The sequence below is a fragment of the Salvia miltiorrhiza genome, chromosome 5 (genome assembly GCF_028751815.1).
Source record: "Salvia miltiorrhiza cultivar Shanhuang (shh) chromosome 5, IMPLAD_Smil_shh, whole genome shotgun sequence".
Taxonomy (NCBI): domain Eukaryota; kingdom Viridiplantae; phylum Streptophyta; class Magnoliopsida; order Lamiales; family Lamiaceae; genus Salvia; species Salvia miltiorrhiza.
In genome coordinates, this window is record NC_080391.1 from 42,298,249 (window position 1) to 42,311,252 (window position 13,004).

The 13,004-nt window shown below is 36.5% G+C and overlaps 1 protein-coding gene across 1 annotated transcript; it reads left to right on the forward strand.

Moving 5' to 3' along the window:
• Positions 1-2,431: 2,431 nt before the first annotated feature.
• On the forward strand, positions 2,432-4,962 carry LOC131025951 (uncharacterized). Its single transcript, XM_057955730.1, has 3 exons — positions 2,432-2,525; positions 4,091-4,660; positions 4,757-4,962. The coding sequence occupies exons 1-3, from the start codon at positions 2,432-2,434 to the stop codon at positions 4,960-4,962; spliced, it is 870 nt and encodes a 289-aa protein (XP_057811713.1).
• The last annotated feature ends 8,042 nt before the right edge of the window (positions 4,963-13,004 follow it).

Consider the following 13,004-nt stretch of genomic DNA (forward strand, 5'->3'; position numbering starts at 1 on the left):
TGGTTAATTTGTTTTAATTTTAATTTTAAAATTAAATTATAATATTTTAATTATTAATTTGGTTAATCGGTTTTAACCGATAGATTATCGGTTAAACCGATTAATCGAATTTTAGAGAATTCGATAACCAAAAATCGAACCGAATCGATCAATGAAAATCGGTTAATCGATTTACCGAAAATTCGGTTCGATTTATAGTTATAACCGATTAACCGAACCCGTTTTACCACCTCTACCTGATATAACTTGCAAAAGGTACATAAAGTTAATTAATAGTATTAACCAGTTGATTAACTATTTTATAATATTTATCTCAATATTCGTTAAGGAATTATTAAATAAGTCCTTTAAATGTCTAACAATTAATTACTTTATCGTCTGATTTATGGCCCAAGTTTAAAAAATGGCATGCCATTCAAAAAATTAAAATGAACCCAATACTTCGTCAAATTTTTAAAAAAAAATGCCACGATAGCTAATTTTGGGTACCGTATTACACTAATATTGCGGTTCTTTTTTTTGCAAGAATTTGAACCCAAGATCTCAAATTTTGGACATTAACCTTCTACCAGTAGATCAGCACACACTACTTCTCTTTTTTTCTTATCCCCTTATTGGTTCCCAAGTAGAAGAGAAAAGAAATAAAAAATTATGCAACATTCATCACTGAAATTCACACATAATTTGCTAATTTTGGTAATTAAACACTCTACATCCTATTGTATTTTAGTGTATTATTTTTATAATTTTATGCAACAACAATGTGAATATGATGGTGCATGATTGGTGCAAAGTAGCCTAGAAAATGACATTCAATTGTCAGACGAAATAGACCGCGCAACTTGCAAGAGTATACAAAAACTATAAAACCTTAGTGATTAGAGCATCTCGAATGCAAATGTCTCAAGCTGTTGTTTGCAAGTGTCTTAAGCTATGTCTCAGAGCATCTTCAATGCATGATGTCTTAGGGGGTGTGTCTTAGATGGTGGTCCCCACCTAAGACACACTCCTCTTCAATACATTGGTGCTTAGAGGGTGTCTTAGATCTCCATTTTCACAAAATTCATATTTCTATACTTTTATTTTTAAATTCTTAATTTTATTAAAAATAAAATTAAACATTACAATAATTAAAATAAAATTAAAAACATAATTAAAATACGGTAATAAAATAAAAAATAACAATAATTTCCTAATTTAAATAAGCCCTCGACGCTTGAGCACTTCTTGGACTAGGTGGTTGTACAAGGCCAACTGTGCCCCGGTCATACCCGTCGTGTCCTTGTTCAAGAGCTTCATATCCATCTCATCCCGTTACATCTCGGCTTGCATTTTTTGACCTCAGCGATTTCCCTCGTTTTGAGAGCATGCTCCTTCATGCTTTCGGCCACCTTCTCGAGGGCGTCGGAGAACGTTGAACCTCCTCCCGAAGACCCTTCTCCCTTCTTTGCCTTGCCCTTGTCTCGTTTTGCCGCTTTTTGGCCTTGGGGCCTCGTTGTGACACTCGGCTCCGAAGAAGTGGTGGTTCTTCCACCATCGGAGCCCTTCGACTTCTTTGCGGAGTGGACATCCCCGGCTTGCGACATGAATCTTTCGCACACGCGAAGCACATTTCAAGCTTTGATGTAGGAGAATTGCTTCTTGAAATTCGCCTCGAGCATTGTCTGGGCTTGTTGGGTGATTTGATCGTCGCTCATTCCACTCCCCCAATTCTCCTTGCAAGTGTTGTAGAAGCCCTCGAAGAATTTTGTCTCCTTTTGGACACGGGCGAAGTGGGACTTGAGATGTTTCGGCTTTCGCGTCGGCGCTCCCGACTCATTGAGCACGTTGAACTTCTCCGCGATTGCTCCCCAATATTGGAGCAACCTTTGGGAGGTCCCCAAAATAGGATTGTGGGTTGCCTCTGCCCACAAGATTGCCACGAGCTCGGACTCCTCGCTAGAATATGAAGCGTGGGTGCCCTTGGCTTTCGGCCTCGCCGCCTCCGGCTCTTCTTGGACGTTGGCGTGCGCCGCCGGCGTGGGAAAATTTCTTGTAGCCAAGACATTGGAGGCTTGCGAAAATGGAGCAAACCCCATCATCGGAAGCCTCGAACCGCCGCCTTTTTGCTCGAGGTATTCATCGAATTCGCGAACCATTACAATAAAAATGTAGAATAGAAAATTGTAGTTGAGATGAGAAATTTTTTTAAGAGAGATTTGTAGTTGAGAAAGTGGTGAATTTTATATTGTGAAAGAGTGGTATTTATAGAAGGGAGAAAAGGAAAAAAAAAACAAAAAATAGCCGTTCAGTGCAACGGTAGAATTTAAAAAAAAAAAATCAACGCTTAAATTTAAAACAAAAAACAGATTTTCGATTTTTTTTTTAAATGGGGTGCGTCCGCCGGACGCGCCAACCATTTTCCCTCTTCGCCCCGAGTCTCCACCAAGACATGGCCTTGCAACTGGCTGCATCTCCAGCGCAGCCACCCTCCCAGCGACCCAGATCGATCCGGCCTTCGCCTCCTCGGGTGGAGATGCTCTTAGGTGATAGTCCCCATTTAAAACACAGTTCTCCACAGATCTTATGTCTTAACATGTGTCTTAAATCTTTATTTCTACAAAATTTCCAATTCTACATTTTTATTTTAAAATTCTAATTTTCAATAAAATTAAAATTCAATATTACAATAATTAAAATAAAATGAAAGACTTAATTAAAATATGATAATAAAAAAAATTACAATAATTTCCTAGGGCTCATTTCCACAAAATCCTCAATTCTACAATTCTATTTTAAAATTTTGAATTTTCATTAAAATTAAAATTCAAACATTGCAATAAAAATAAAAATTACATAATGTAAACTAAAGAAAAAAATTACATAAATTAGAAGTAGGGAAAGAAAGAAAAAATATAAAAAAAATTCTACACTTCTTTTTTAAAATTATAAATATTACAAAAATTAAAAATTTGGTAAAAAAAAATTAAAGAATTTTAAAAAACCATAATTTTAAAAGTTAAAAAAAAACAAATAAAAAACCCAAACCCTGGCCCACACACCCTCTGCCTTTATTTGACTTCCCCCCGCCTGCTTCTTCCCCAAATTTCCTTCGCCATTTCTGCAACTTTTAATCCCCGTTCATTTTTTTTTTCTATTGCTCGGCGCGCATGAATTCAACAAATTCAGCCATCGACCCGTGTCGCCGCGTGCCTCGACCTCGCCCAGGTCTCCAGCGCGCAGCCTCCTCCCTCGCACCGCGTCGACCCGGGTCTCCACAGCGCAGCTGTGGATGCTCTTAGAGCATCAGCATCGCTGGGTGCGATGGCCGGATCGAACCCGGCCTATCGCACCCAGCGCCGTTGCCGCACCCAGGAGCGAAGGGAGGGGGCGTTCGAACGCACTCGGCAATAGTGGGAGCGAAGGAGGGGCGTGTTTTACACGCGCCCCATTTCCGAAATAAAAAAATATATATTTTAAACGGTCATTTGACCGTTGAAGGCAACGGTCTTCTCGGCCGAATTTTTTTTTTCCTTTTTTTCCTTTTTCACCTATATATATCCCCTTCCCTCAATCACAAACACTACATCCACCAATTCTCTTCAATTCTTAAAAAAAATGTCTTCATCCACCAATTCTTCCAACAATAATTCTTCCTCAAATTCTTCATCCGACGAAGAAGTTCATGTTGATCCCGCACAACTTCCTCCTCTTCCCGATCCTACTCAAGCCCCCGATTTATTTTTTATGAGATGTGTTGTGAATTTTATGATAGTGGCAAGTTCATATCGTTTCAATCCACCTCCACCACGCCCGAGGAAGAAGCGGGCAGTGGTTCGTCGTGGCCGTGAAGGTGGAGCCGAGCGCCTCCATCGCGATTATTTCGCCGTCGAGCCTGTTTATGGGCCACAATTCTTTCGCCGTCGATTTCGCATGAGCCGGGAGTTGTTTCTACGCATTGTCAATGCGCTAGAAGTCGATCCTTACTTCCAACAACGTCCGGATGCTGTTGGCCGCTTAAGCTTCTCCCCGATCCAGAAGTGCACTGCCGCTGTATGACAATTGGCATACGGAACTTCTGCTGATTGTTGTGATGAATATCTCCGTATAGGAGAGTCGACGGCGTTGGAATGCTTGAAGAAATTCTGCAAGGCCGTCGTTCGTATCTTTGGCGGCATGTATTTGAGGCGGCCAACAACTGCCGATGTGCAACGCATCACTGCAATGCACGAAGCCCGCCATGGGTTCCCGGGAATGTTGGGGAGCCTAGATTGCATGCATTGGGGATGGAAGAATTGCCCCGTTGCTTGGCACGGCGCCTACACTCGAGGGGATCAAGGCGAGCCAACAATTATATTAGAGGTCGTTGCTTCACAAGATTTGTGGATCTGGCATGCATTCTTTGGAGTCGCTGGGTCCAACAACGACATCAACGTGCTCCACCAGTCCACGCTATTCAACGATGTTTTAGCGGGGCATGAAGCGGCTGTGCACTTCCTCGCCAACAATTCTCACCACACTCGAGGATACTACTTAACAGACGGCATCTATCCGGACTGGCCGGTGTTCGTGAAGAGCTTCCAGTTTCCGAACGATGAGAAGAAGCGGAGGTTCAAGGTGATGCAAGAAGCTGCAAGGAAGGATGTGGAACGAGCTTTCGGTGTTCTTCAGGCTCGGTGGGGTATAATTAAAGGACCGTCACGTTTGTGGAAGGCGGAGCAAATGAGTTCGATCATGTTTGCATGCATCATATTGCACAACATGATCATTGAGGAAGAAGCTGGAAATGCAAGTAATTTTGACGGTGACGACGGCGAGGGACCAAGTTCTACTCCTCAAACACAATTCAATTCCGGAGCACCACCGGAGTTCGCCGCCTATTTGGCACGGAATGCAAGCTTGAAGGATGCACGATTGCATGCTTGCCTCCGCGACGATTTGGTTGAGCATATATGGGCACGCTTTGGTCCGTTTGACCCGTAGTTCGACGGCTTTAAATTTTTCGAAAATTGGATGTTTTAAATATTTGTTGTTTTTTTAATTTTGTTTGTAATGTTTGGATTTTTAGTTGAATGAATTTTATGTTGTTAAAATTGAAGTTGTTTAATTTAAATTGAAAAAAGAATAAAAGTAAAGAGAAAATAAAATTAAAATCTATTGCACCCGGGTGGGTGCAATACCATTGTTGGAGTGGGTGCAATAGAAATGGGACCCATTCTATTGCACCCACTATGGGTGCAAGCATTGTGGATGCTCTTAATGAACTAGTACAATAAAAGTTACCTTTCCCTCAATTCGTAAGCCCAATAAAATCATTGAAAGCCCACAAAGGAAATTGGGCTCACTTCTGAAGGAATACTGTGAGTTCAGCTAAGTTGGCAGTATAATTAGTAAATCACTAATGCATTTTCATTTTATTAAATTGTTTCCTTTTTCTTTTTGGGAGGCATCATATCATATGTACATCAATATGATCCCAAGTTTCAACAAAATAGTTGTATGAACTTATGCATGGCATTAGGAGTATAAAATCTGCTTTCACCAGCTCAACTTCGATGATTATAGAATAAAAAAAAATCCATTTTCAGTGTGTTTCGAATGTGTAGGATAAGTTATTTTAGTTTATTTTATCTTTTCGTAAGATTGTTATTTTTGAAATGGATGGATATTATAACATACATTATGCAATAATAGTACTTTATGGGGGGGAGGGGGTTCATGGGGTGTTTTTATTTTGAAGGATTAACCTTAATAGATAAAAATAATAAAATTAATTTCTTGTTTATTTTATTGGATTGAAACTTTGAAATATTTCAAGATCGTTGATTAATTTTTTTTTCTTATTTAAGCTAATTTTGCTTGATTCTTATCCCATCAAAAATGTGGAATTTGAGTAATCCTACTCTTAAAAATAAAAATATTCAATCATCAATTTTATCAATCATACAAAATAAACGCTACTTATATGATCAATTGCGATAAAGATACATCATTTAATTAATTAAAGTTACCCAGTTAACATAACTTTTCAATAGGTGTGTTTTGAATATCCCAAAAAATTTCAGGTCAAACAGAAAGAGAATTGTTTCTATGTGGGCACAATTTTCAGATCATTATGCAGCAACAATTATTAATTACCAAAAAATGACAACTTTTGAAAGCAATTGCAAATTCGTCACCCTCTTTGAGAATAGTTATTATAAATTTGACAGTACCATCGCTAGTATTGTTCCGTTAAGACTAAAAATATCTTTTATGACCTCCCAATTTTACAACTGTGATTTCGATTGGAAAATATTTATTTTTAGAAAAAAACTTATGTATCTCTTTAGTGGCCAAAATTGTTCTTTATCAAAATAATGCTTCTAGTAGAAGTAAAAGATCTCTCTCGACAGCCGTATTATTCAAAGTACTTGCTCCTTCAATAAATTCATCATCTAAATTTAGAAGCTTAATTTTGTTTCGTGAAGAATTAAAGTCATTGTCATTGATGATGGGCTCCATTTTATGATGCTTCAAACATTCTTAGTTAAAGACGAGGGCTTCATATTTATATTGTCCCCCTCTCATACACCAACTTTACGTACTTATCACTAATGATATTATGCAATTTGAATTTTATCAATAGAAAGATGGAAAATGTGAAATGAGATATTGTATTAATTAACTAAATTAGTTATCAAGGTTTTCTGGATGGGGGACATCTATATAAAGGAGAAGTTTTTTTACTTCTAAAATTTCTCTCTCCCCTTACTTGTTCCTCCATTTTTTATTTTAATTATTTTCAAAAAAATCGTTAACTTCGATTCATGAAAAAATATTCAATATGAATTTTAAATTAAAAATTCCGAGAAGATCTTTAATTCGACGTAAAAATTATAAAAGATAAATTTGAAATGAATAAGTTATGATCTTTTAAAGTGTCAAAATTAATTTTTATTCGCTCTCATTTATCTCTAATGTTGAACATCATACTCTTTTTACATTTTATTTTCGTTTGTTGGTGAAAAAAATAAGTATAAGCCCTTTTTGTCCTTTCAAAAAAGTTTACATGTGGAAGAGTTTAGTGCCCCAAATTACCTAAAGTAAACTGTGTAATTTGAAAGAGTAATGTTAGCAGGAATGTTATCAACAGAATGTTAATAACATCAAAGCTAGATTGCAGTGGAAATGAGTAACACACATGAATAATTTTTCACGGGTTATATAACTATAACTTGTGAGTACCTCAAGGCTAAAATAACTATGATTATCAACAATACAAAGTACAGATTCAGATCTCTCTGTTAATCTATCTTTATAGATTGATTGCCTAAGATAAATCTACCTCTTTAGAACCTGTACTAAAATGTTGAATCAACATAGAAAAACAAACAACTGAATAACAAGAGTTACTCGAACAAAGACCAACCTGCTACACTCCAATGTCCTTGTACTTTAATTCTTGCCATTGACCTCCCGTCAATACAAAGTGAGACTTTACAGATTAGCTGCCTAAGCCTCCTTCGTCAAAGCAATCATTTGAAGAACTGGTGTCACGTTTGCAGTAGGAAAATGACGAGTTGGTTGTGAGCGAATGTTAGGTCGGTGAAAATGCACTCCCAAAACGTAAGAATGAGAGAGACTTCTTGCTACTTTTATAGACTTCCAAGTCGTGGTTAGTTTGCCCCACTTCTCACTTCTAGAAGCTTCCTATAATCGCTGCAATCTCTCTCTTAAAACTTCCAGTCGACCAACCGAGAATGTTGGTTGAAAAGATCACGGATCCTGAAAAATATGAACAAACTGCCCACTACTTTGGATCATGATTAACCACCATTCCACTTATTAAAAACGTGGTCAACTATTACAAAACCTTTATTCCACAACCAAAGAATAATAAAACATGAAAGGAAGGTAAAGATTAAAAACGTGGTCAACTATTACAAAACCTTTATTTCATGTACATGGAGAGTCAACGTACAACTTCAAGGCAGACTCCGGAATGTTGGTTGGTTCCAGAAATGTTGACAACAGGAATGTTATCAACATTCAACACAACATTGTCGGAGTCAACATTGACTATACCAATCTCCACCTTAATTTTTTCCTTTCTGCAACAAAAATAAAAACAAAGAAAGCTATATACAAAAAAGAATTCTATGTTACAGGTTTTAGATCAAGAAAGAGTTAGAAACTCCCCCTTCATCAAACAAGAGGTAAACCTAAAAATAATTCAGAAAGAGATGTTGTAACAACACTCCCCCTAAAACAAATAAGAGGTAAAACCTCAAAAACAGTCCAAAATGAATGTTGGCACAGTGACAAACATGGTCTTCATACCTCAATTCCTCATGATTTTTTATCATTCCCCTTCATGTTTTGCCTTTGAATTTTTGTTTGTGCCATAATATTTAGTTTTATGAAGATTTGATTCTTAGATGTAGTTTTAGTGTGATTTTAGGAAAAATCAAAAATAAATTAGAGAATTATGAAAAAATGAGGTTGAAGAGCATCTCAATAGAAATTCGTGAGCGCAAGCGACGATCAAATCGGAGTTTGGACGAGGGAGAACGGAACCGAACGAGCGGACTGCGCATAAAGCCCAGGACCCCGCGGTCCGGGCCGCGGCCACGGGCCCGACCGCTGGCCTCTGCTCCAAAATCGTCTAGAACGCATGAACGCACCCGCGGTCCGTGCTGCGGCTGTGGGCCCGACCACAGGCCTCTTCAATAGCTCCCCAACGGTCCTCCACCGCGGTCACGGTCGTGACCGCGGGAGAAACACGGAATTGATGCTTTTAGTGGGGCCCAGACGCGATTTCAGCTCCCAAATACCCATTTTCCCCCCTCTTTTCATATCATTCATCATTCTCCACCATTCTTCACCTCTCAAAAACCCTAGCCTCCATACTCTCCATTTTTTTCTCTTCCACACAACAAAAGAACACCACAATCAAAAGAATAAGGGGAAGACTTGGAAAGAAGCTCATCAAGACTATATGATTGAAGTTTAAGATTATAGGATTTGTTTATGAATCTCTATCTTCTTATATCTTTATTTATGTCTTCTCATGACTTGGGATTTGTTTTGATTATGAATATGTTTGGCTAAAATCTCTTATCTTAGAGATTAGGCTAGATGGTTGAGTAATGGATTGATTTCTTTGTTCAATTTATATCTTGATTGTGCTTATTGTTATCTTTTCAAACCCTAGATTTATCTCTTGTATGATTAGTTGGCCACCTTTTGTGCATTTTTAATTTGTGATTTGAATCGGGAAAGGATAATTACAATAGATTAGGAGTTTGAAACATATCATCTCAATAAATCAGGAGGTTGAGAGTTGGATGAAGGCTTGTCGATCTTTTATGCTCTTGGGAGTTATAGGTTAGAAATTGACTGGGGAACAACAATTATGACCCGTAATCTACTGTTTTAGTCGTTCGGGAGGGGACTAAAACTAGTGGGGAGATCGCCCTAGATAAGTAGGCCATATCAAGATTAATATTAATTTAGATTAAAATTTATTACGATCCATCGAAATCTAGTCCCTATGATAACTTTCATTCGAGTCATTCCCCAATTTATTAACTGGGTTTATGTTATTGCTATTTAGTTTGCTTGCTTTAATTTAGCTTTGTTTTAGTTATCAACATCTCTTCATTTTTTGTTGTCTAAATAGATTGAAAACAACTTATTAATAGTATTTAGAAGTTTGAATTCACCAATCCTTGTGGGATACGACCTTGCTTCCACTTATTGCAACTATACCGTGCACTTGCAGCATAGCGAAAATAATTAGCAAACAAGCTTTTGGCACCGTTGCCGGAGATTGGTTGAGTTTTTACTTGTGATATTATGAAAAGTTGTTTTTGTCTAATTTAGATTTTATGTTTTATGTTAGTTTATTTATATTCTTATTTATTTTTGTTAGAGAAAATTGTTGCACAATCGAAAAAGCGGCACCAAAAATATTAAATGGATGATGGAAGGAATGAGTTGGTTAAGCAACTCCAACTACAATTGGCGGTGATGCAACTTAAGCTGCAAGTTTTAGAAGCCAAAAGAAATTGTAGGCAACCATTGATCCAAGAAGTCTTCCAACCAACACCTTCTTATGGTGCGTATTATGGTGAAATGCCATGGAGTGACAATCACCATTGGAGTATGAGGACCATTTCAATAGTTGAAATTATGAAAATTCTTATTCCACTCAAGAAGGCTTCCAAAGGGGAAATTGGTACTATCAAGAGGAGAAACTGAATTCTAAAGCCGATCTCCTACAATGCTTCATAGCTACACAAGCTTGGATAGAAAAAAGTGTAGCAAACTCGGAGGTTATGCTAGATGAGCAAAGAAGGTCTTTGGCTACCACTATGAAAAATTAAAAACGAATTGATGATTTGTGCATGACCATTAGCCTAAAAAATGGAATCTTGTATGAGGAACCAATGCCATCGCTAAGTGAAGAGCCTCAAGAAGTTGAACCCTTGAAGTCGAGAGCCCAACTTTTCCAACACAACCTCTACAATTCCAAAAAGATGAAGACTTCATAAGCTTTAAAGAATGCAAAGTCAAAAATTTGGTCGATCCTTACCTCGACACGGGCGATTCTACGAAGGCTTGCTTCTTTCACTTTTATTTATCTTCATCTTTTGATTTTCACTTTGGTTTGTCTAATAAGGAATTGTTTGAGTGTGGTGGTACTCTAGATGGTGAACGAGATTACCATGACTCCCGTGATGTCTCAAAAATTGCTAAGCCACCATATTTTTGGGTGGCAACGGATGAAGCATACAAATTTGATGTAAAATGGTCACCGCCTAAGCCTCCACTTTACTTGTGAGTACGAGACAAGTAACCATTTTCTTCTTCCTCCAAACTTATTTCTCCTTTGTGTGAAACAAGTTTGGGGGGAGGATGAAGATGGGTTATTTATCTCGTTTACCAGTCGTTTATTTTTTATTTATTTAGTTATTTTAGTTTTGTTATAATAATGAGATTTTGTCTATGTTTTTTAGTTTTTCCTTGTCTTTTGTTTTTGAGCTTGATTGTTGAAAAACATGAGTTGGATGAAGTGTGTGATGGACTTATGATAATATTTGTTTTTGGAGAAATTGTTGTGTATCACATGTGGATTTTTGCATGAAAAAATTGAACTTTTATTAATAAGCTAAATGTTTTACCTCCAAGAACTTAAAAATGAGCTTGTAAGATTTGAGCTATTGATTTTCATATTATCACAATCTCATTTTTTTCTTGAGTGTCAAATAATTGAACATGCTTGTGAATCTCTAGAACTTGCCTTGAATTCTTTCTTGAATATGAAAGTAGATGTGTTGTAAATGTTGAAGTGATTTAAGGTCATCCTTGTTAGCCACTTGACCTAAATTATATCCAAATATTTTATTATCCTAGTTCACCCACTTTTGTGCCTTTTAGCATTTCTTTGAATTAACAAATGAAAAAAGGTAGAACTTAGATTGTTGGTGGTTGCTTTGATGAAAATGGTTGGGAAATGATTGAAAATGCTTCATCAAGTTTTGATTGAGTGAAAATCATTAGTCTCCTATAAGCTCAAGAGTGTGAGGAAGAAGAAAAAAAAAGAAAAAAAAAACATACTCAATAAGTGATTTATTTTTTGGAATCATAGCCATGATAATTACTTTAAGGGGTTATAAGAAAAATGTGAGGATATTCATGTTTGATTAAAAAAAATGGTAAATGTGACTTGTTCATCTTACTGCCGACCGAATACCTATATTACGATGTAGTTGGTTTAATTTAAGGGCGAACCATGTATTTTAATGTTTTTTTTCATAAATATGGATTAATTCAAGAACTTAAATTATAGTTAATAACTGAAAAAAATCAAATATTCAAAAGACTTGAGTGAGATCAACATAAAAACTAATAATTGCATATTTTTCTTATACAAATTGTGCTTGTATAAGAAAAGTATAAGTCTTTTCACAAAAAACAATGATAATTCATCAAGAGAGCGCTTTTGAAATATCAATTTTGAAGAAGGAAACACAATATTTGATCACTAATTGAAAAAACACAACATCTGGCCATTTATTATATGTAAAGACTGTTTTGCCCTTAATTAGGGCTGATCGAATTCGGATTTGCGCGCGGGTTAGGCACATATGGCACTAATATGCGCCAACCGAAAAAAAAAAATCTAAGTATATGACACTAATATGGCCATAAGTACCATTCGTACAACACACTAAATGGAGAATCTAAACCCTAAATGGATAATCTAAACCCTAAATGAAGAATTTAAACCCTAAATGATAATCTAAACCCTAAATGGATAATCTAAACCCTACGGGTAAGTGTTCAAAATGGTCATATAATTGTACTCAGGTATATGACACTAATATGGTCGCAAGTATCATTCGTATGACACTAATGACACTACTATGATCATAAGTACCATTTGTGCAACATTAAGTATATGACACTAATGGCACTAATAGTGTCATGTGTGCCTAACCAGCGCGTAAACCCGAATCCGACCCGAATCTGGTCCGCCCTAATTAAGGGCAAAATAGTTCTAAAACGTAAAAACTTATCAGATGTGTTTTTTCAGTTAATGACCAAATATTGTGTTTCATTCTTCAAAATGATCATGCGAGTATATTGTTTCATTCATCAACATCCAAGAATATATTAGACCATTCACTATAATTTGGACAAGCTATTACTTTTTTTATAAGAGTAAACAATTATTAATTATTAATTTTAAATGTGAACAATTTTTAGCTATTTAACACTATATAAAAGGCACCATTTTCATATATTTGACGATCGGATCTCATTGGATTTGATTGCATACTATGCACACAACACTCAAACCAACCATGTCTCCAAAAATAAATAGATAAAAGAAAAGAAAAGGGCAGGCTATATAATCTCTGTAGTAATTAACCTGAGTAAACCAATTACATTAATAAGTGATCATACCATCAAGGATTGAATTTCAAACCGGAGAAATGAAGATAATTGAAGTAGGAAAATAGTTCTTCTTAAAA

Excerpts from the sequence above, each read along its gene's own strand:
- LOC131025951 (XM_057955730.1), top strand. The coding sequence starts at position 2,432 with ATGGCCTTGCAACTGGCTGCATCTCCAGCGCAGCCACCCTCCCAGCGA. Across the intron at positions 2,526-4,090 it reads TCGGGTGGAGATGCTCTTAG|GAGAGTCGACGGCGTTGGAA; the intron begins GTGATAGTCCCC and ends ATCTCCGTATAG. Across the intron at positions 4,661-4,756 it reads TGTTCTTCAGGCTCGGTGGG|AAGCTGGAAATGCAAGTAAT; the intron begins GTATAATTAAAG and ends TCATTGAGGAAG.